Raw genomic sequence first — 23,475 nt, 5'->3', positions numbered from 1 at the left:
GGCAGGCCTCACCCTGGTTTAGAGAATATTGACGTTAGGTAACTTGGGGGCAGTTTTAAGATGATAGTTGAGTTAATTTCTCTCCCCCTCCTTGAGCACAGCAGGAATCATGGCACTCAGGCACCCACGCTTTACAGGATGAAGGAGAAAAAAATACCAATAAATGCTAAAAGCCTCCGTAAATCATACATGAGGGGCTGATCCTGACAGCCATGAGTCAGCAGGACCTGTGCTTTGCTATGTGTGTGTGTAATTAAAGCATTATGAGTTACCCTTTGCAAAAAGCAGACTCAAGCTCTGGTCTCTGTTCTTCTGTTTATTCCCCACCCCGTACGCACTTCTAGTTGTTTTCTAGTTAGGAAACTTTGTCTGAAGTTAAGTTTCAAGTCAATTTTAGGTGTTTTAAATTCAAATACAACTGTCCTTGTTTGTATGACTTAAAAAAGAAATCAACTTTTCTCTTAAAAAAAAAAGTCTGGTGATATAATTTATCAGCATCCACAAAAACATAAATCTTTCTCCATTAGTCCAGTATGCACGGTGAAAAGTAACATTTGCTTCTTTTACATTTAAGAATTACTTCCTTAGCAGAAAGCAACTATTTTCTAAATTTCCTGGGGATTGGAAACTATGTTAGGAGTTTTTTTTTCTTGTAAATGCTCTAAATCTTAGCTGGATAATATCATTTGATTCATAGAAATAACAAGTCCTCTTTACCAGCAGATGGAAATTTATTTATAACTTGTTCACAAACTTCAGTGTTTACATGCTATATGGCTGAATGCATCAATATCTAAATATTTGTGTGTATGTACATATTTTTATATATATTTATATACACAGGTGCGCACCTGCATAATAACTCACAAATAATTTATCCTGCGGTTTCACTCAGCTAGCAGCGAGATTCAGCGTATTCGACTGGGGAACTAGTTAGTTGCAGTTTTGAGGCATGAATGCAAAACTTTTTTTTTCTGCAAGAATGTTCTATATTGCTCAGTTACTCTGAGTAAGGGAATGAACATAAAATATTTATTTCATTTAATCATCTCTCTGTTCCTCCATTGTACTGCACAATTAAAAATGCTCACTGCTTCAGGCTCTGTGAAACCATTTATGTTTAGCTCCCAGTTTATACATAGGTTCTAGGCTTGTTTACTTGTTTTTAAGTTTACTTTGGGAACATTTGTACCTCCTATTTATCTCAGACATTCAGCCAGCCTCAGTTGTTCGTTAATGAATCCCAGGGATCAAGTCTAATTTGCTCATTATTTTAGAGACCAAATGAAACTGACACTAAAACAAATGACTTTCCAGCTGAGTTAATGTATTTTTCTTCTCAGGATTTAGCAACGAATTAATTCAATGTAGACTTAATCTCATGTTTTCCCTGGGCAGTCAGGCCTGGTGGTATAAGGTGTTGAGGGCCTCAACTCCCACTGACATCAGAACGGAGCCAAGGCCCCTCGGGTGATCCTTACCCTAGTCAATAGCCAGCACAAAGCCTCTCTCTCTCTTAAGGCTCACTTAAACCCTGTTTTGAAGGCTTAAGCCCTGATTCACAAATCTTAACTGGAAGCACGTAACTGCTTGGCTGAGGTGCGGTATTCAAGAAGTGCATAGGCCTTGTGCTAGTCCTGTGTCAAATTTTTCCCTCAGCACCTAGTGGATTTATCCCTCCAAAAACAGTGTTTGAGTGGACGAGGCAGATCTCAGCGATCAGAACCAATAACTGCTCCAGCAAGTAAAAAGAAAAGCTCTTTTTATTATTTCTCCATGTTGTACCTGTCTGTAAATGTCTGATGTAAGCAAAAATAAAGCCGTGATCAGTAGATGTTAGTACAGCTAGCTCCCGTGTTCGAAGGGGGTTAACATAACAGTGTGGCGTATTGTATCACAGGAAAATACGAATGGGTTAAGGTTCTAACTACCGTTTGCACATATAATTAGGATGCCCGCCGACCCAATCAAAGTGATGGAGAACCAAAACATTGCTCCGTACTGTTCAGGATTCACGTCACAAAAAATCCAGTCCTGTCTGTACAATATGCACCAGCTTGGCCTCTGCTGGGGTTTGCCTGAGTAACCCCTGCAAGGCTGGTTCCTCACAGCACAGCTATTCTGATCAGGCTAAGTGCTATGTATTTCGGGGTACATATTAACTGCATGGATCGACAAAAGGGGACCATGCTGAGTTCCGTGTTCCCAGGACATTGCCATTGCACTCATGGGAAATCTTTCCTGGAGCTAGGAGCTCACTGAGCTGCTCTGAGGAGTCTCATTAAAGATTTCCAGGGGATTTTACTGTAAGTGAACGTAGTGTTTGTAAAAGCTCCAGGAGGCTGAAATGCTTTGTTGGGGCCCATCCAAAATGGGAATCTTTTAATTGTCTGCAGTGGTTCTTGGCCTGTCATCTCCTTAGGGCGGAGAGTCTGGGGCTGCTCTACCCGATGCTGTGGGATAAAAAGGCCCCTGGCTAGCCCCAGGATCTGGGGTGCAGCTCAGACAGGCTATAGGAGCTGGCTCACACTGGTCAAAGAACATTTATGAACAAGGCCCTAATCCAAAGCCCACTGAAGTCAAGGGGGAGACTCTGGAGCAGGCCCTACTCTTGTTAAAATCTCTTTGCTGGCAATTCAGGTACAGAACCAAGTTTTGGGTTTGTGAGAGGGGAGGGGTTGCCCCAGCTAGTGCCCTGAGCTCTAGCAAAAACAGAGTTCAATTCAGAGTTTAACACATCACCGGCCACCGACAGTACCAGGAGATGTGAGCCGGTACGACATCGTGCATCAACTATGGGAAAGGGACTGAGAGACTTTTTCCATTGGACCATATGAACTGGAACCATAAATTCACTGAACATTAAATCCCACCAAATGAGGGGGTAAATCCATCCCCATCATCGTATCCACTCATTATACTCCACACCTGAACATAGCCATTATATGAACAACATACCCCCATATCTCAATGTCTGTACTTTGACCCGTGAACCTTTTACCCCCAATCGGGGATATTGCAGATTATGTATTCCTTACGCCATCCATTCCTAAACTGAATTTCGCACCCCTTGATAATCTGTACCTTATTCCCTGATAACCAGAAACTTCTTAAACTCTGTACCGTTTCCTTTTTACTTCAACATCATCTTAATAAAATTATTAAATCTGGCAGACTGCTTATACCCCTTCCCCGACGCAGCCAGGGTTTCTTAGCATGAGCAAATGCTGGCTTGGGCTGTGGCAAATCCCCCCCAAAGGGTCCAGTCATGCCCGGTGCTGAGCTGATCTCCCCTGTGAGCGGCTGCCCAGCAATGGGAACCGAGGGCCAGCAGCTGCTTGCGGGAGGCATACAGCAGCACCTAGCGGGATCTGGTCCTCCGGTCAGTTAATAAAGTTTGGCTCCAAGGCTGGAACCCATTACACTGCTCTTCCCCCTCAGGCAGCAAAATAACGAATCTGGGTGATTAGTAATAAATCTCTTAGGGGAGCGGCTGCTCTAACCGGAACCCCGCGTGTCACTGCTTGACAGGAAACGCTGAGCGCGGGTCCGTCCGGCTTGGGTGCAGCTCCCCTGACTCTGAAGAACAAATTACCCAGGGGGCTCTGGGGCCAGACCCTCAGCAGGGGTAAATCGGCCTAACTCCACTGAAGCCAGTGACGCTGCGTGAGTTTGTGCCAGCTGAGGATTGGGCTCATTATGTTTGATCCGATTCCACTTCTTCTTCTTCTTCACAGAAATGGATCGGCGCGAAAGGGCAAGTGAGTGAAGGCCCTAAGGCAGGCTTTGAAAATGTTCCATAATGTCCACGTGCCAGGGGAAAGTCCAGCTGAACCATTTGCCATAGATCTGGCAGCGCTGGAAGAAAGATGAAGGGAAATGCTTCCCAAGTGACTTCCCCCAGGGGTGTTTGCCCGGGAATGGACTCTCCCACCTTAGTGACTCAGCCACCTTGGCGTGCGCCTGTTCTAACCCTGTTTCCCCCAGGACTGGTCACTGACTGACATGGGACAGGCTTCCTGCCCCTTCAGGAAAGGGTTTGAAATCTAGAAACCTCCATATCCACAGTTCCCAGCCACCAGAGCATACTTTCCCCCCCAGGCCCGTGGAGTTGCCTCTGCTCCCAGACGGGGGAGGAAGGACTGTGTCTGTACATTAGTCAGCAGAAGAGACATGTGTGCTCAAAACCAGCGCACGGCCACAATGCAAGAGCACGTTGTCCTGGGTCCCATGACACAACGACGTGTCATGGGCAGGACGGTCCAGTGATCAAGACACTGGCGTGGGACTCGGATGCTGTGAGTCTAAGTCTTCCCTCTGCCACAGACTCCCTGTGTGACCGAGGACAAGTCCCTGAACCCCTGTCTGTGCCTTAGTTTCCCTATGTGTACAGTGGGGATAATAGCACTTCCCCACACCATGGGGTGCTGTGAGGATAAACTCACTCACATGTCTGTGGCGCTCAGATACTTCAGCAAGGGGGCCACATAGGTATCTAACTAAAATGTGTTCTCCAGCAGTATATCTACTTGAGGCCTTAACAGAACAGGGTAGCTGCTGTTTCCCTTCATGCTAGCTAGGTACCTACACGGTCCTCATCACGGTAAAAACAGAGCACCTGGCATATTATGTTGACTGTCTGATTACCAATAACCCTGTGTTCCTCTGGCATAACGGTGCACTTACTTGCTCAGATAACTCAGTGGTGTGATTACTGCAGTCTCCCCTGGAACACAACAGTGTATTTTCTTGTAAAACAAATAAAGAGGAATGAGTCAGATTATCTCAGTTTGATAGTTGCAAAGGTCAAGTGCCTCCAAAACCCCATGCAACTGGGGAGCAGCTGGGCTCCCAGCCCATGGGCCTTCCACCTCTGCGCTGCACCCACCCGGAGCCTGACTCCTGGGGCTCTAGCAGCAGGGTGGATTTCACCCTCGGGACACATTTCTGAACGTGAGTATCCCCATATTCAAGCAACAGGCCTGAGTTCAGCTGGTGAAATGGGCGTAGCTGCATTGAAGTTAACGGAGTTGCACGCATTTCTACCAGCTAAGGATCTGGCCCAGCTTGTTCATTGATGTAGCCAACTAACTCCTGTTATATGTCTCTTGAAACCCTAGGCAAGTAGGCCTCAGATGGCATGTTAGCTCTTGGGCGCACACCTCCATGGGTTAAACACATATACCAGATCTGTCGCTTGCCCCCTCCTGACAGTGCGAAGGGGCCATAAAGGATGCTCTTCCAGGGCTCTTTCAGACACGTTGTATCTTTTAGGTCAAGCATCCATTTTTATTTTTTTTTAATTCAGCAAATTGCAGACTGTGAATTCTGGACAAATCACTAATGACAGAGATGTGTACTTGTGGCTGGGCTGCATGGTGACTTGTTTGTGTATTTGTCTCTCTCTCTTTCACATGTCAATAGCCAGTGGAGATGGTTTCACTTCCTTTTTTGGGAGTTTTTTGCTGGCGTGTTCTAGTTTCTGATTGGTCATTTAGGCCAGAGGAGGTTAAGTTTAGCATGGGGGCGCCCCTACAGCCGTGCAGCTGCATAGAGATGGCCAGGTGGGGCGGGGCTGTTTTTTACTATGGCAGTACAGATCTTAATCAGGGAAATATTGTCCTGTTTGTCCTTGAAAGCATTTTAATGGGTGCTAACATCAATGTATAGACTATATTTCAGTCCCCTGACTTGTGTGTTATATCCTTTTTCACCAGCCTTTGTTTTGTCTTTGTGATTTAAAAAATAGGATATAAATGAAAGGTAACGTCTATCATACACACTGCCCTGGAAAAACCCTGGGGGACAGCATTAAAACGTAAAATCCTCTCTCTTCCTGTATTTGATAGGCCCAATCCGGATAGACAACACTCATTGATAGCTGTGGGAGTTTGGTCTGAATAAGAAGAGGAGGATTTAGTCCAATAAATGGAACTTGTTCTCAAAGGTAAGAGAAAAGTCCCGTTTGCATTTTAATGTTGCTCTCTTCAATCGAAGCAAGAGAAAACAGGTTCACTGGAAGGGCAAACACGGCATACGCAGATGTGATGTCTGGATTAATTTCACAACCAGCTCACACTGACTTACTTTGTGAGTAATTAAATAATGGAACAGCACAGGTGATACGGCATTGATTTTACATGAGGACCAGCTAGCGCTGACTCCTGAGTGGGGTCTCAGTGGGGCCCCTGCAAGGGTCTGGGTTAGTAGATCCTGATACAAAACCAAGGTCCGACAGAGCTAAGGAAACAACCGAAGAAGGCGTCCCTCCTGGTTTTCCCAGGGTAACATTACAGTGGCATGTATTGCAATGGGGTTGTCCAATCTGCACTGAGATCATTCCAGAGTGGGTGCCGAGAGGATGTTTTCCAGAATATTGTTGGCCACTTGGTACCCGAGAAACAAACACATACTTATATCAGGCTATTTCCTGCCATCCTTCCTCTTGTGAAGTACCTCACCTTGCAAGCTGTCCTGCTGAAATCAGTGGGACCAATCCTGGGACAAGGGACAGCTCAAAGGGTGAACCAGTGTGGTGGAATCAGAACTATCTTGATGAATTCCTGAGCGACACTATACTTGCTGACTAGGCTTTCCAAGGGGCCTCCAGAAATGAGCCACGCACTTTGCAAGTGCCTACCTTTGCCAAATGCAAACCCTACATGCGCTCGAGTCAGCGAGCACTGTATACATGTGTTTATTACTTGTCCTGCAGTAGTGCCTTGGAGCGCTAGGCACGGCCCAGGACCCCATGGTGCTAGGCGCTGTACAAACACAGAACAAAAAGACAGTCCCTGTTCCCAAGAGCTGACAACAGAGGGGGCGTTTCATTGATTTTATTCATTTATTCCCCCGTTTAATAGAACCATTCACTTTTCGCCTTTCATAATAGCTCAGGTGTGTGGACAACCAGTAAGAACTAATATGATTGGAATTTGTTGACTCCAGTTAACATAACTGAAGGACTAACTCCCCTCCCTACCCCCACTTAAACAAAACTTCACCCCGAGAGACCAAGCTCTGTATTAGCAGATTGGCAGTGCATGGATGGTTACCAGGTTTGGATGCTGTTGAGCCAATGGGAGAAGCATGTTCTGGAGCTGAGGGTGCTGAGAATGCTCTGCGGGAAGCCCTTTAAATATAGGGGCACTTAGTTTGAGCTCTTTAGCTGTCGTGGAGGAGCTTGGGGAGAGAAGGTCTCTTGGATAGTCAGGACTTGGAAGCAAATATGGAGCCAGTGGCATAGAATCATAGAATCTCAGGGTTGGAAGGGACCTCAGGAGGTCATCTAGTCCAACCCCCTGCTCAAAGCAGGGCCAATCCCCAATTTTTGTCCCAGATCCCTAAATGGCCCTCTCAAGGATTGAACTCACAGCCCTAGGTTTACCAGGGCAATGCTCAAACCACTGAGCTATCCCACCCTCCATGATACGTTCCTCTGGCTGACCCTGCCCTGCAAGCTGGTTGCCACATTCCGTACCAGCTCCTGAGTGGTGTATGGCAGTGTGGTCTAGACTGGGCTATGCTCATCCAGCCTGGGGGTGAAAACTGCACAGAAGCCCTTGTTTGAGCACAAATGCTGATTCTGGCCCATGTGAGCAGCATCTTTCTGGAGGCCCCTTTGCAAATGTAGCCCTTTGGACCAAATCTGTCCCTGCTGTAAGAGGTAACAGTAGGGGTGAATTGGGCCCTTACTGTTCTATCAGGGTGAAAGAGTGTGTTTGCTTTCCAGGCATTTCCCGCATCCCTTTCAAGGGAGCATACTGGCCAGCCTAGTATTAACGGTGACTGCCATAGGGGACAAGTGTATGTTAATGAACTTGACATTGCTATGAAGTGATCAGAAGACTCACTCTGCCTGCCTGCACCGTGGGAACAAGGAGGAGAAGAATTAAAGGGGACTTTGACTCCTGGCCGTTCCCTGATGCAGTTCTGACAGTGGGGGAGAGGTACGACTGCCCCGTCTTCTCCCCACGTCCCTAGAATGTCCACTGGTTCCTCTGGGCGGGGGGTTCCGCAGGAGATGGAAATGTCTCAGGCCTTGTCTGCGATGGAGAGGTTGGCCGCTCTAGCTAGAGCAACAAACCCTCCTCCTGGAGATGCAGCTTATACTGGCAAAAGAGCTCGTTTGCTGGGAGAGCTTATACCAGTTCCCCACACGAAATAAGCTATGCCGGCAAAAGGGCTTGTTTGCCGGTGTAACTGCATCTGCACTAGGGCTTGTGCTGGCCCAGCGCTGTCGGTCATGGAGGTGGTTTTCTCCACCCTTCGAACCCACGTGGCTGTGCCAGCAAAACTTGGAAGTATAGACCAGGCCTAAGGGTCAACGCTGCCTCACAGTGCCGCAGCTGTACTGCAGGCCTGGTCATGCTGGCGCAGAATAGACCCCCCCGCCAAGCAGGGACACGCTGTATCTCCATACAGAAGCCTGCAGGTACCTGCAACGGGGAGAAGTGGATGGGAATAATGCCATTGGCAGAAGGTGAAGCCTCCTTGCCTGCCTAGCAGTCTGTGCTCTGAGCCACCAGTGCGTGTTCCTGGCTCCCTGCACCTCAGTCTGCCTGACCTCTTTGTGTGGCTTCATCAGACCTGATGAAATTCACCTCTGTGCAAATGGCCCCACCAGCCCTGGGCACCTCTTGAGCCCTGCTTAAGCCCGTGGGGTGCCCAGGCTTTATGAAAGGCCTTCTGGACAGGGTGCATGTCACCCTCAGAAAATAACCGTTGCTTACATGAAAAAAGCGATCAACCCCTGAAGGTGACAGACCAGGGGCTGCTTGATACACGTGTTAACAGCTGCGGGGTCATGTCAGCAGAACAAAAGCAACGGACCTTGAGCTGACCCTCCCAAAATAGCCCAGAGCCACAGCTTGCCACCTGCTCTGAGCCAGAGATGAGCTGGACCTAGTGGCCTTCTGAGGCCCCACCCTGCCTCGTTGTTCTTGACTGTCCTGCACCTGTTCTTTCTCTTTCCCTGGTGCATCTCTTTCCGTTGACTGTTGAGTCCTGTGGTCCTTGTCTCCCGGCTGGAGCTATTCTTAGTGCACAGAATTTGCTTTTCAGTTTCAGCCCCGCTGCCCTCAGGACATTGGGAGCTATTTGTGTATCTCACAGCTGCTAGCCTGAGGCCAGCGGAAACCCCCCTTCACTGAGCTGACGTTGACGATACTGTCTGACTGAGTTGGGAACGTTGCGTCAGCCTGTTCCCACTTGCTGTCCTTGATCTGTAACCTCCGTGATCCACGCTGTGGCTCTGTGTTTGCCCAGATCATAGTCACAGATTTGTTCCTGGAAGAGACAACCAGAGATGAAATTGTAGGTCTGGCCAGAAATCTGAGCTGTAGCTACACAAAGGGAGAGTGACGCCATGCTACTGACTTGCACACACTGGAGTGGGTAAAGGCCATTATGACTTATGCTAATCTAGGGCCAGATTCTGCCACCTTTCCATGGAGCAGCCCTTATTCTGCAAGTAGCCCGAGTAATTTCAAGGGCACTATTCCCCGAGTGCTACTCAGCACGAATAAGGGGTCAGACCCTCTCCCTTGGAGGGGAGTTTTGTCTTTGTGTCTGATTTAGGGCCAGATTCTGCCTCCCTTACTTGTATTGAGTAGCACCATGAGTCAGGCCATAGAAGTAAATGAGTCTACTCGCGGATTGAGGGGTTTCGCAATGGGACTAATCAGAATCTCAGCCCCTTAGAAATATTCACTCACAGACTCAGAATCAGAACTCCAAAGGTCAGAAGACCCTAGAGCAGATTCTAGGATATTTTCTCCCTGGTTGAAGCCTCTCAGTGTTTTTCTACTTCTGCTGCTCTGGCCTTATATTGAACTGCGTTGGTATATTTGCTGTTATTACTGAAATATGCAGTATTTCTGTACGCAGTATACTGAGGCTCCCTGTATGGCCCTGATTGCTGGATCACTTACAATAGGGCTGGATTTTCAGAAGAGTTCAGCCCGTTGGGTACACGGGCACTTGGGAAAGTCTGGCCTGTGAGGTCACATTGGGAGCAGGGGGAACATCAGCCCCCAGGAGCATCCAGGTCATGAAATCACACGGTAGGCCCCATTTGGTGCCGCTGGTATGGACCATCACATATAGATCACTGTGGGCGGGGGTGTGTGCGCGCTCAGTGCTGGCCCAGTACTCCTGCCATTGTTCGCCGCGCGGAGATTCCCCTTGGTGCCTGTGTGTGGCAGAGCACATGGTTCCAGGCTGGAGATTAGCTCTGTAAAACCAGCCCCTTCTTCCCAGAGAGATCTGCTCCCCGTGGGTCTGGGATCTGCCGCCTCTCGACACAATTGCACTGGAACTGCCTTTTGCACCAGCAGCAGAGCTGGTTACTAAATTCCAATGAGTTCCACCTGTGCAACCCCACTGGCAGCCTGGGGATTGCACAGGTTCAATACAGGGATAATGGGAAGGCAATGGGCTTGCTCCAGGGTCACTGTGGCCACCATTTGGCCTGCAGAACCTTTGTTACTGGTGTTGATGGGTGAAGAAGAACGAATCCAGCTTCACCTCAAGCGAGCCCAGCTGGTTGGCTGCTGAGCACTTCTGAAAAGCTGGCCAGAAGTGCCACACTGGGAAGGGAGCATGCCTGAAAATCTGCCCCCTTGAGCTCTCTCAGGAATGGGGCCCCAGGAGCCCAGTTTACAGGGCTGGCAGCTAGAAACAAATCTCTGTTTGCTTCCACACTGAGCATTTTTGATAAGGCGTCACTGAGACACAATCAACATCGTGCCTTATGAAGTTACTTTTATAGCGTCTCCTTTCAGAGTAGGCGGCTCTGGATTTGTGCCCTGGTTGTAATTGCTCTGTATTGTATGCAGGCCCCGAGCCCGATCACCAGACTTTTATACATTTGATTTACAAGGAATCACAGCCAGTGACTGGCCCAGGAAGGCTGCAGGTTCTCTTTATAGCTCTTGTAGTGCCTTTAGCCCCTATCACCTCCAGAAGCCTTTCTGGCCTTAGATCCCATTAGAAATTGGACTGATTGCTTCCCAGGTGGAAACACTTTGTTGTATCACCTGACAGGGCTAGGTCTAATGGCCCTTCCACTCTGATGCATTCAGAGCCAGCTAACTGCTGGCTGTTGCTTTTTTGGATGGCTCCGTCTGGGCTCTGCTCAGGATGCTTGTAGCTGTCTGGGTCTCGTGGACTGAACCAGGTACAAATTTCACCATCTAACACAGTTGTGGGGCTTTGTTTCTGGTGGGTACAAGAAGAGGTTCTTCTAAAGGAGAAGCTGCATGCGGTGTTGGGGGGGAAAAAAGAAAGAACTGATGTGATTTGAGGTTAGTCCAACAAGCATGTGAATAGCTCAGTTACGGATGACCAGAGATTAGCCGCTGGGCTCAGCTTTGAGAGCCAGGTGAGGGTGCAGGTGGAGGCTGGTAACTGATGGGGGAAATTGAATGTGCCTTGGTGGGAATGTTCTTGGGGGCAACAAATGCTCCATGTATCCCTGTCTACATGAGCGTCTGAGTCCTAGGGAGTATGTAGGAGTGGATGGGCCTGGCTTGCCTCTAACGTGCCCAGTCACGCCCCCTTTGTGGGGCTGCATGCTACTGGTAGGGCCACCCCAACTCTGGCTGCCTCCTGCACGAGTGCCCTGCGGGAGAGGAGTCCCTGCCCCTTGACCCAGGCTCCAGCTCCCGGAATCTGGCCCTAAACTGGCAGTTTGGTTTCTGGAAGGGAAAATTGGGGCCTTTTAAAAAAAAGGAAACATTCTTCTCACAGCAGGCCCCCTGAGCCCTGCCAGAGGGGCTCGGCCTGCCCGTTGCTCTGACCCCAGCCTAGAGCCAGAGACGACACTTGTGCTTTGCGTGACTGGGGGAGGGGAGCTGGGTGCACAGCTCGGGCCCTGTAGCTAGATGACTAACCGCCTGCTCTGCACAGGAGCTGAGTTTCGGTGAGCACAGCTAGGCTGTGTGTGCTGGGAGCGAATGGAGGCTGGGTTAGAAAACCTGGCCCCCAGCGTCTGTCTTTCTCTTTGGCTATCCGCTGAGGCCAGTCTTTTGTGTGGCTGGGGTGACACGGGAGGGAGTATCTCGTTAATCTCAGTATGTGGTTTAAAAGGGTTTGAAAAGGAGGATTTCAAATAAAGATCTTGGGCTCGATTCCCCCGCTGGTGTTCCCTGGCAAAGATCCCTTGACCTCCGTGGAGTTACACGCCCGTTTACGCTCGCTGGGGACCTGGCTCGGCGAGACAGGCTGGTGCGATTGTCCTGTGTTCAGGCTGCAGGAGCAGCAGGCTCGCTTCTGTTTTCGCTGGTGGTGAACAAACTGGGTCCTCTGGCGTGTGCTGGCCTGTCAGCTATGATGCACCTGGAACCAGGTGATCGACATGGGATTGCAGGCTCAGAGGACAGAGATCAGCTTTGTTAGAGGGCTAGGTGCATAAAATATGACACATGTAAACCAGGAGCAGAGAGCAGCACTCCCTGGCATTATACCCTTTCCTTCCTGTCTCTTCCCCAGGCCTGGCGCCCCTTTATATTGACTCATCTCCCGTTATTTTCCTGCTCCCCATCTCCTGTGTTAGCAATCCTTCTGCCTCTCTCGAGGTGGCTGTGTGCAGCAGAGGACAAGCCTTCGCTAGGCAGGGCTAGCATTTCAGCCACGGGCAGCTTTGCTCTTGCACCTTATTCTGTGCTGAGCTTGTGCATCAATAACCATCGGCTGGAACTCGAGGTGGGGGGGGTGCTGCTGCCCCCCCGGCTCGAAGTGGTTTCCATCACATCCAGGGTTTACCGTTTGGCTCAATGGCTCGCAGCACCCCCGCTATACAAATTGTTCCAGTGCCCCGTCCATAACCTCACAGGGATGCCGAGAGCTGCAAATTTACAGAGTGGGTTGAATTTAATGGCAAGTGAGACTTTTGATGGCATGGAGGTGCACTGCCTCTCTTTAACACTTTAAATACTTCCCACTAGACCTGGTGGGGGCTGCAGAGGGGCAGGAGACTGGGTTTGGGGAGCATGGCAGTGTGCCAGGAGATGGGGACATAGCGGGAGCTGCATGGGAGGAGTTTCAGGGGACTGGGAAACACAGAGGGACAGGATGGGGGAAGGGGAACTAGGGGGCTGGGAGCACAGCACTCTGGGTCTGTACCAATGCAATTGCTAAGGGTCTGGGAAATCCCCAGTTATGTTCCTCCTGCCCTGCGCAGTGCTACTTTCAGATCAGTCTCCAACACAGCAGTACCCATCAGCCGCCCATGTGTACACACGTCCTGCACGCGTGGTTGTGATCACCAGGGAATACAGACCTTTATTTCTTCAGCCACGCCGTAAACTGCATTAGGGCCAGACTCTGCAAAGCCCTACCCTGGCGAGCAGCCTGGCTGGAACCCATGGGAATTCTCAGATGCGTTAAGGTTTACAGGGGTCGGACCTTACTTTGCTCTCCTGACCCCCCGCTCACTCGCTGTCTGCCTATTAACCTGTGCGCACTGAGAAGGCGACTGAAGCCCCAGGTGCTGGAGACGCGTTCAACTCACAGCTGCTTTGGTACAAAGAACTTGCTGCAAACATGGCCCTCTCTCCCCTACCCCAAATGTAGCAGCAGCCACCAGAGTCAGCTCAGAGCAGCCCAAGGACTGAGCCTCTGGATATCTGGGGTGAGAGGCCTTCATAGAGATGTGCAGCATTCTTTGGTAGCCCTGGCCGGTCACTCGCTATTCGCAAACGTATTAGAACAAACTTTTCTCCCTCTGCCAGCGCAGTGCAAGGACCATGGCCCTGAGCTTTATAGGCTGAGGGAAATAAAAAGGAATGCCAATGCATATGTAAGTACTGCGTCACCCACTCCTGTTAGGGAGGGCTAGGGCGCAGGCCCGAGCCGTGCCAAGCGTGTATCTATTTTTACCTTTACTTAAAGCATTTCCAAGTTGTATACATCTGCTGGATTACGCCCATTGGCTCTTCACAGTCACGGCGATCGCTGAATGTTTCTGGTTTTATTAATATCAGAACAAGGCTGCATCAGAGGCTAAAGCAGAAAGGACATTTCCAGGGAATGCAGAGGGCGAGAGTAGGGGGAACGTGGGAATAAAAGCAGATATCAAAGGGATCGGCAAAGATTCCCCCTACATCAAACAGGAAGCAGAGTTACTGGAAATCAGCATTATGGTTCCTGGCTCCTCTGAGGAACCCCCTAGTGACTGACCCGGAAGCTGGCTGAGCAGCCTAGGGTTTAGAGGGCTATGAACACTCTGAGCTCTTCAGGGACTTCTCAAAGTTCTTCCCATCGTGTGTCACCTGGCAGGTGTAGGTCTCCTGGGTCTTCCACTGAGCTGCATCCAGAGGGGAAAGAAAGAGGCTTCCCTCTAGGCCCCTGGCAAGGGGTGCCCACAGCAGCAGTCCCAGGAAGCCCTGCGCTTCGGGACATGCTCATTCCTTCTTCCTGCTCCTTGAGGAGCTGGATGCTGAGCCGGGAGGGGGAAGGAGCACCCTCTGGCAGCCTGATGGACCCCCTTTGTCTGAGGTCTCCTGCAGCACTGGGACTCTGCAGCTTGTGGCTAAATGCCACCCTCTAGCCATGAGCCTCGCCCTGTGCTGTGCTGCAGAGCAGAGGCCGTGTTGCCCTTGGGGAAGGCAGGGTGTTGCCCATTCGCAGAACAGAGAGACTCAAAACTATTGCATGGGCCTCCCCCAGCTGTCTAACTCCATTACTCCGACAGATAAAGGAGCTAGGTGGGGAGCAGCTGCTGGGGTGCCCCAATGCATACGAAATCTGGGCACACTCCTGTGGGGGAGCCAGAACAGCAAGAGCAGTGACAAGGCCTCTTCGGATGCCCGTCTACCCCAGCAGTGAGCAGAGGGGCATTTCCTAAAGTGTCCTTCGTCAATGAGGAGGAGCGAGAAAATGCACCATGAGCGACAGACGTTACTCATGTTGCTCAGTGCAGGCTCAGAGACCGGTATCGGACCCAGGAGAGAATCGAGCCCCGGGTGAGTTTAATATGCACATCAACTAGCTGTTCCCTCTTACTGGGGAGGTGACTTTGGAATAAAAATGGGGACGTTCTCTGCCCTGTACTCTCGGCATAGGCACTATGCTTAGAAACCCAGCACCCCATCGCTTCCTGTAAGCTGCTTTTCCGATACAAAAATCAGCTAGAGTGTGATCCATCTCCCCTAGGAGTCAGTGAGATTGACTTCAATAGAGTTGACGGGGGAGGAGGCTGCTGAACCCCCCCCCCCCAGTAAAAGGACATTTTAGGGGACCATTAAATAAACAATCAACCCATAAAAAGGCATTTTCGATGATGAATGTCAAGTCTTGTTTAAAAGACTTCTGACTAGCAAGAGCAGCTGCAACTGGCAGAGCCCCTGAAGTTCACCTCGCTCCCAGAATGAAGCCAAGCCGCAGAGCGGATGCTGCAGTAGCTCGTTAATGTATTATTCATTGATTATTCGCTTCCAAACTGGTGCTTCAGGACACGGTTCAGCAAATCTTTTAATCAATAATTAGTGAGATTTTCTCTCTCTGCCGGAAAGCAGAACAGCCTGAGTTAAACTGGCTTTTCAGCAACTTCTGGAGACATCTCCAGTGGGGGAAAACCGATCAGATGAGGGGCGGTGGCTCGTCAGGCACACTAAAGCAGGGACTTGAAATGAATGGAGAGCCCAGTGCTATGACTTTACAGCTCCTGCCAGGACTTACTGCAGGACTCTAGAGCTGACTTTTCTAAAGTGGATGGCTTGGTTTGCGCTGCCCGGCCAGAGAAATGTAGTCCTCGTTTTCAGAGCTGTTGAGCACCCAGAACTCCTATTAAAGTCAAGGGGAGCTGGGAATTCCCTGCATCTGAAAATCAGGGTCTCTATGGAGCTCAAAAACTGACACCCTAAATCAGTGGCTACCTTTGAAAATTATGGCCACAATATTCAGGCTTTATGCAGTAAACGGCTGAGAAAGGAGATTCCCAAACCTGTCCTTTAAAAGAGTAGTTGGCTACCAGTTTAGAGGACCTGTGTGATGAATATGGGGGCTCCTATGCAGCTTGGCCATTGGACAGTATTTTCCCCATAACCGAAATCTAAAACTCCTGCAAAAAGCTGTTGGAAAGAGTCTGGGGGTTTGGGGACCTTCAAGCTGCTCCTAGTTGACAAGCACCTTGTGGTATCATACAACAGAGCAAAAGAGAACAATTTCTGAACACTCTACATAGGAAAAGTACCTGTTCTGGAGAAAAAGATTAAAAGTATAAAGATGCACATGAAAGGGAAAAACTGTACTCCGTTGAAGAGGAGATCGTGTAAGCCTATTCCAGTTACTTACTGAAGACGTTCAGCTGGGTTCCTCCACCGAAGATCCACCACCATGATACACACCTGTGCAAAAACCTCCCGCTCAGTGAGAGGAAGATCCCACTCGTGTCATGAATCCAGCATGGAAAAACTCCTTTGGGGTTGTTCCTCTGATGCCCAAGAGCAGGATGAGATGTCTTCTCTTTGTAGAAACTCCTGGCATAAGGGGTGAAATGAGTTTATTGGGAACAAACCAAGCAGGGTGGTCCTAGCAGGGTCCTAGGGATGGGCAAACTGGTTTGAATAGAATACACTCCTCCACCCCCACCCCTTCGCCCATTTATAGAGCTGAATGCAAGTCAAATATGTTGAGGGCAGGGTTAGGGGTCCAGTCTCGTCCCAGTGCTCTGAGCCTGCTGAGGACAGCTGGGCTCATAGGACCTGATCCAAACATCGCTGAAACGAATGGAAAAACACCCACAGGCTCTGGATCAAGTTGAGAATCATGGAGCTGTAACTTACCCCCTGATTTCCTCATCCTGACCTCCAATATCCCCTGCTGTCCAGAGCGGCTCTTCGCCACAGCAGAGACTCTGGCTCCAAGTGTTTGCTCTGGATGGATTCCATGAAGGAATGTCCAGCTCTCTGGGAAGTGAAGCGATTTCTGGCTAATAGGGAAGCCATTCCAAGCAGGAAGGGCCTTCCAGCTGAGGTCAATGGAAAAGCTTTGATTGGTTTCGATGGGTCCGGCCTGGAAACCTAATAACTGATGTCATTTAGGACACTAGGTCAGTACCTGCCTTCCCCATTCCTCAATGAATTCAAGTGCCTACCTGCGTGCATGGCTTTCTGTACTTGAAGAGACCATCTCTCAGGGTCATGACATGTCATGCGCAGCCCTGTTCATAACTTGTGGGAGCTCTGTCCTGCGTTTACCCCTCTAACAGGCACTGGGGGTCTGCTGGACACTTTCTTTTTACCATTCTTCTGTCTCACTTTTTTTAGGCCAATGTTTTTGCCCTGGTTCCAGCTGGAGCTGCAGTTCTTGGCACCTTGGAGAACGAAGCCACTCAATTTGGTGCCTAAATATGGACTTAGGTCCCTAACTTTGGGCACCCAGGGCTGTAGGGTTAGGAAATGGGTTGTACTGGCAGGCCTAGAGCCCGAAGCCCTCTTTAGAGGTGTAGCATGTAGGATTTCCCCATGAGGGCCTGCCAATGCACCTCAACCCTACGTGGGAAGGCCTGGCTCTAGGGTGAGTGGGTCTGTAGTTCAGTCCCCAGATGTCCAGGCCAATTCAGCCCTTGGCTGTTCCGCTGTAAAGGCCCATAAAGGGGCCAGCTGCGGTGGTGATTTTGGGATGTGGAGACTTGTCCACTAGGAGCTGAACCTCGTTTCTTTATCCCGTCACCGAGACCATTAAACAACCTCAGCGTGGTGCTCTCTGGTTACTATGGCTGTTTGCTAAAGGGTGCTATGGTCGCAACAAGGGGCTAGCGAGGGGTTTGTAATACTGACGCTGATCACTGGCTTCCATTGCTGGAGAAAGTGGAGACATCCTGGGCCTGATTTCTCCCTGCCCCTCCCCCCCGACTTACAACTGGGTAAACTAGGAGAAACTGCGCTGAAGTCAGCACAACGAGCCCCGTGTAAAGCGGGTGTCGGCGAGAGAGGATCAGGCCCAGTTTCCCCCAGGTGCCGAACTCTGAGTGGCGGGGGGATTCATTCCTCCATGTAGGGGCAAAAACTTGAGCTCAAGGCCCCGCTCCCTTCCCCACTCACCCTACCATGCAGTTGTCAGGAGGGAGGGAGCTAGAACTAGGAGACCAGACTCCTGGGAAGGGGGAAGACTGGAGGAGACCATCATGCAATAATTGTCCAGCCATTTGAGTCCTGAACTGGAATTCCGGAGAGCATGATATTCATGCTCTTGGTTACATCTGATTGTGGCCTCGTGCTTGTACCCTGGACAATGCTGCTGAGGTTTACCCAGGGTTATGCCTGTGAGAGGTTAGAGTAGCCGGTGAACACAGCACTTGGGGGCACAACTGCTCTCAAGAATGTTTCCATTGATCAAAGCGCTTCTGGCTCCTTTTCCAAGCAGAGAGGAGCCTCAATTAAAAACCCTCTGATGTTACAAACAGCCCCATTCCGATAGCGGGTCAAATCGAAACTCTAGATCTGTGCAACTTCTGATCTTTGGGGTGTTTGAGATTCAGATCCAGAGCAGGATTTTGGGTTTGGGTTCATCTCAAATTTCAATGCAGGTGAAACTGCTACATTGTAGCCACTGAGCAAAAGAAAAGTTACTCTGTGCCTGGAGCCTTTTAATAAGTAAATGTTTTAAAACATGACTGCAAACTCATTGGCTCCATCTCACAGCTCCCTCCCTGTGTGTGCGCGCGCATGTATCTCATTCCACCATGCATAGTACCGGTCAATGTCCATTGCACAGATCTGGGTAGAGGGAGGAAAGAAGGAGACAGGTTCTTCCCCTGTCCCCAATTCCCAACTCCCTTCCAGAAGGGGAGAACCTGGCAGGCCAGGGAGAGGACCCCAAACACTAGTGCTAGGCGGTGCACACCTCCTTTCAAGTCCTTCCATGAGCAAACCGATTTAACCCATTCCCTACAGCCCTTGATCTCCTCAATTATTATTTTAAAGTGTACATCATTACTGAAGACTCTATTTTAATAAAGGCATCTCCTTTGGCTGCATCTAACTTGGGCACTTGGAGTCCTTGATAACTCCTCTGTAGGAACTTGGTTCCCAGTGGTACCTAAGTGCTGCTGTCTGGGATGTCCATTGTATCTGCAGATTTGGACGCTGTCATTGTGCTAAGGGGAAATAATACCTCAATGCGGTGTGTGGTTTTGATGCAAGACTAGACAATTGTATTTAAGAGTCCAATAGTTTTTGATGAGTCAGTTCACACTATGAGCAGCCTAGAGCTATAAACCTCAGGGAAGCCTGGATTGTTATGATTGAATTGTAACTAGAGCGTTTGCATCACACAGTCAAACATCTCTGCATTGTCACCTTTGCTCATTTGGAATGAATCACATTTTACTCTGGGATTAGCCCCATTGACTTCAATAGGACTTAGGCAGAATTTGGTCCTCTGTAATTAACCAACAGAACTTGCTTCCGGGGAGAGTTTCTGCAGTAGGGACCCCTGGGTTTGGAGTTACCACCTTAGATCAGATCAATCGTTAGCGCGTCTGTGACTCCCAAGGAATAACACCCCAGCTCTGTGCTGCTAGGGTTCATGGAGTAAGTAGCTAAGAAAAAGTGTAATGCAAAAGAGACTCCAACACAGAAGGATGAACATTTGGATGATAAAGGTACATGTTTTATTGGAAGATAATGTAAATAGTTCAAATACAGTCAGTAAGCGTGAAGAGGACAGAAGAGGTTTAACTCTGCACAGACACAGCGATAGCCGAACGTTTCTGGTTTTATTAATATTGTAACAAGGCTGCATCAGAGGTTAAAGCAGGAAGGATGTTTCCAGGGAATGCAGAGGGGCGAGAGCAGTGGGAACATAGGAGTAACGGTGGGTATCAAAGGGATCACATAAAACAGGAAGCAGTTTTGCTGGAAATCAGCATTATGGTTCCTGGCTCCCCTGGGAAACTCTCTAGTGACTGACATGGGAACCGGCTGAGCCCCCGGGGTTCAGAGGGTTAAGAACACTCTGAGCTCTTCAGGGACTTCTCGAAGTTCTTCCCATCGTGTGTCACCTGGCAGGTGTAGGTCTCATGGGTCTTCCACTTTGATGCATCCAGAGACAGGTAACTGCTGGCCATGAACTTGTTATCACTCTGTTTGGATGGCTTGGTCGTCTCCACTCCAGTGGAGATCTGCTGGCCGTCAGCTTTCCAGGTGACTTGGACTGAGCCTGGGTAAAAGCTGCCCAGCAGACACACCAGTGTGGCTTTGCTCTTTGTTTTGATCTCTTCCGAGGATGGAGGGAAGAGGTGCACGGTAGGAGATGCCTTTGGCTGACCTACAAGACAAGGAGATTCAGTGTGAGCATTAAGGAGAATGATTAACATTAGCTGAATTCTAGAACGTGCCAAAGCAGAAGGAAGGAAACTATTTCAGAGCTAAATAATGTGGGTGTGATTGCCAATTTTCATTCAGTTTGAGTTTTTTTTTTTCCTATACGACAGTGGAGCTTGGAGTCAAACTATTGCTGTGAATAGTTATGACCAATGTGCATATTCTCAATGACTCTAATATTACAATGGGGCTATCTGCGTAAGGACTACTTAGATGGGTAAGAGTTGAGGACCGGGCCCTGACTCAGACCTCAGAGATGCACATGCTGAGAGCTAATCAGGGAAAACATCTGGCAGAGGCATTGCACCGAACTCGCATCAATAGCACCATGCTACAGCTGCCCCATCTGTTGAAAAATGCTTCCCTTTCAGTTACTGTATCCAACTGTGAGCTCCTTCCTATGCCCTGCACTCCTGGGGCAAGCTCCCAGACATTGTGGAGACAATTATCTCCACTAGGCTACTCTGAAAACAATGTTCAAAGCTGCAGACGTTGTACTTTTGAGGGATTTTTTTTTAAAAAAAGTTATTTCATAAAATGTTATAAAACCCACTTTTCAGCTTTTTTCTTCCACGGAGAGTTAATGGGATTTGATCAGTTTTAAATAAAGACGGGAAACTTGAGAGAGAGAGAGAGTGTGATCCAAAGCCCATTGAATTCAATGGAAAGACACTCATTCGTTTCAATAGGCTTTGGATCAGGCCCTAGATAACAATCTAGCCCATTAGCAATACTAACTCCATTGTCTTTAGTAGTGTGACTCTGAATTTACACTGGTGTAACTGAGATCAGAATCTAGTCCTAAGTATATAGCACATTTCACAATTCATACCCAAGTCAGTAACTAGATGCATTTTCAAAAAGTGAGTTCAAGTCTTATTTAAAAGACTTATCACTAGCAAGGCAATAAAAAACAACCCCCCCCCCCCCCCCAAGAGAGTGCCATTAAAATTCAGAGTTCAGCAAAGCAAATGAAGGCAATTCCAGAGCTTCCCATATAATCTGTTTGATGTCGTGTTCTTTGATTATTCCAGTCCAAATTGCTGCTTAAGGACATAATCCTGCAAACAGGCTAATATATTCTTAGGGAGGCTTCCTCTTTCTAAACGTCAGACTTTTAGGAACATTGTTCTGCAGGGTCTTACAGCCTTTAAGCTTCATTTTCTGTTAACCTCAGTAGTTTCCCCCTCTAAAATATTGACAAGCTCTTTGTGTCTTACAGGTTTTGGGGAAACCTAAATCTGTCTAGCTCTCAAGTCCCTATTGTAGCTGGAAGCCCCAGTGCTATTGCAACCCTTCAGGAAAGTTGCCCTTTTGTTTTAATTAAGGCCCCTTAGTTTAGGCTTTGAGCATTTTGTGTTTGGCTCTATTTGATGTTGTAACTGTTGCCAATGGTGATAGTTCGGCTGTGCAGCCCCATCCGGGGGCGGGGGGGGCAGGGGGGAAGAGGAGGTGACCCTTTGTAAATAGAACTGTCTAGCAAAGGAGGGCTAGGGCGGGAGATGGTGAGTGAGAAGACCTGGGTGCTATTCCTGACTCTGATACTGATGTGCTGTAAGACCTTGGGCAGGTCACTTCACCTCTACGCTTCACATTCCCCAACTGTGACATGAGGAATAGTAACCCCTATTGTAAAATACTCTGAGATCCTCACAGGGCACAATGGGTGAAACCCTGGTCCCACTGCAGTCAATGGCAAAACTCCGACTGCTTCAGCGGGGCTGGGATTTCCTGAAATGTACTGCAGGTTTGATTAAATTCTTGTTACTGCAGAGAGTCTCTATGTTCCCCTGACTACAAGGATCCAGATGGCCCAGGCCTGTCACTAATGACTCCTTGCCATATTTCTTCTAAGTACATTTTAATATTGGAGACTGTCATAAAAGAGCCTAATACGTCTCACCCTCCCCTTGATTTCCCATGAAGCTCCCATAGGGGTCAGTGGGAGATCTTCATGCAGAATAAAGGGAGAATATGTGCCAGGGGTTTCAGCAGGGGAAACCTGCAGCCGCCTGAATTAAGATGCCCCCTTTTCTCCCTTTTCCATGCCCAATCACTGTCAACGTTAACAGTGAACTCCTCCGCTACATTGGGTATTGGTGGAAATCTGAACTAGAATAAGAAAGCAAACTAAGTTTTGGTTTATCTCAGAAGCTGAGTGGCAGTTTGTCTTGGTGACACAATAGTCTTCTGAAAAACCAGACCTCCTATAAAAAAGCACAGCGTTCCCTTTCTAAATGATTGTATCTGGGGGAGGTTTTCCTTCAAAGAAAGGAGGAAAACCAAACCCATTCCTGCTGCATAAACTAGCAGAATTCTAATTGACTGGGTCACAGTTTCCCTCCTCCCCCCCCCCCCAAACCGTCTGTGACCCCAAAAAACCCAACCAACATCAAACAAACTAGGGCAAGGAACTTAGAAATTTCACTCACGGCAGAAACTCAATATCCATTTTTTAAAAAGACCAAATCCTTCACTTGTGATAAATTCTGAGGCGAGAACTACAAGCCCCTTCTTAATCACAGAGTAAAAGGAAAGAAAACAATTTCAGTATGATTCATTCTACCACCCGGCCTGGAAAAAAAGATGCGAAGTTTAAAAAAAAACAAAAAACAAGTAATAAACTAGCTGGACAATAATTATAGAGGAATATTTCAGTTACTTACCAAGGACGGTTAGCTGGGTTCCTCCTCCGAAGACATACACACAGTGGCACGTGGCTGTGCAAAAACCTCCAAGCAGAAGGTGACCCCGTGGATGTGCTGAATCAGGAATTGCCAGAGATCAGGATGACGTTCCTTTTCTCTGAGGAGACTCCTGGGTCCAATGAATGTTGGTTGGGCATTAGCACAGCAGGGTGCTCCCACATGGACACCGTGCGTAGAATGAGAATGTTGCTACCTCCACCCTAATGGACGCCACCATGGATCTCTTCATGCTGCATAAAGGGAGACTATGTGCCAGAGGTTTCAGTAGGGGAATCCTGGGAAGAACCACGCTATAGTTCCAGCATTTGACACTTACCATTGATTGTTGCTGCGTCAGTGTTTCTGGAAGTGTTGTCTTCTGGGGGAACAACACTTGGACAGAATAACAGAACATTCTGCTCTTCACCGATTCAGAGGTCTTTTGCAGATAAGATGGG

At 48.8% G+C, this 23,475-nt stretch overlaps 1 long non-coding RNA gene and 1 gene segment (V, D, J or C); both read right to left on the bottom strand.

The window, feature by feature from the left end:
• Positions 1 to 459: 459 nt before the first annotated feature.
• Positions 460 to 11,483, bottom strand: LOC122463060. The gene is made up of 2 exons (XR_006286036.1): positions 9,933 to 11,483; positions 460 to 9,288 (listed from the first exon to the last, which is right to left on the bottom strand). It is a non-coding gene; the product is annotated as an uncharacterized LOC122463060 (long non-coding RNA).
• An 8,112-nt stretch (positions 11,484 to 19,595) lies between these two features.
• Positions 19,596 to 23,114, bottom strand: LOC102939417 (the record flags this gene model as incomplete). The annotated part of the segment is given in 2 exon segments: positions 19,596 to 20,274; positions 22,997 to 23,114. Coding segments are annotated over 2 exon segments (441 nt in total), but the record flags the coding sequence as incomplete, so codon positions are not given.
• Positions 23,115 to 23,475: the final 361 nt, after the last annotated feature.

The sequence above is a fragment of the Chelonia mydas genome, chromosome 15 (assembly GCF_015237465.2).
Source record: "Chelonia mydas isolate rCheMyd1 chromosome 15, rCheMyd1.pri.v2, whole genome shotgun sequence".
Lineage (NCBI taxonomy): Eukaryota > Metazoa > Chordata > Testudines > Cheloniidae > Chelonia > Chelonia mydas.
Note: the sequence above shows the minus strand (reverse complement) of the source record. Positions and strands in the feature narration are given on the sequence as shown.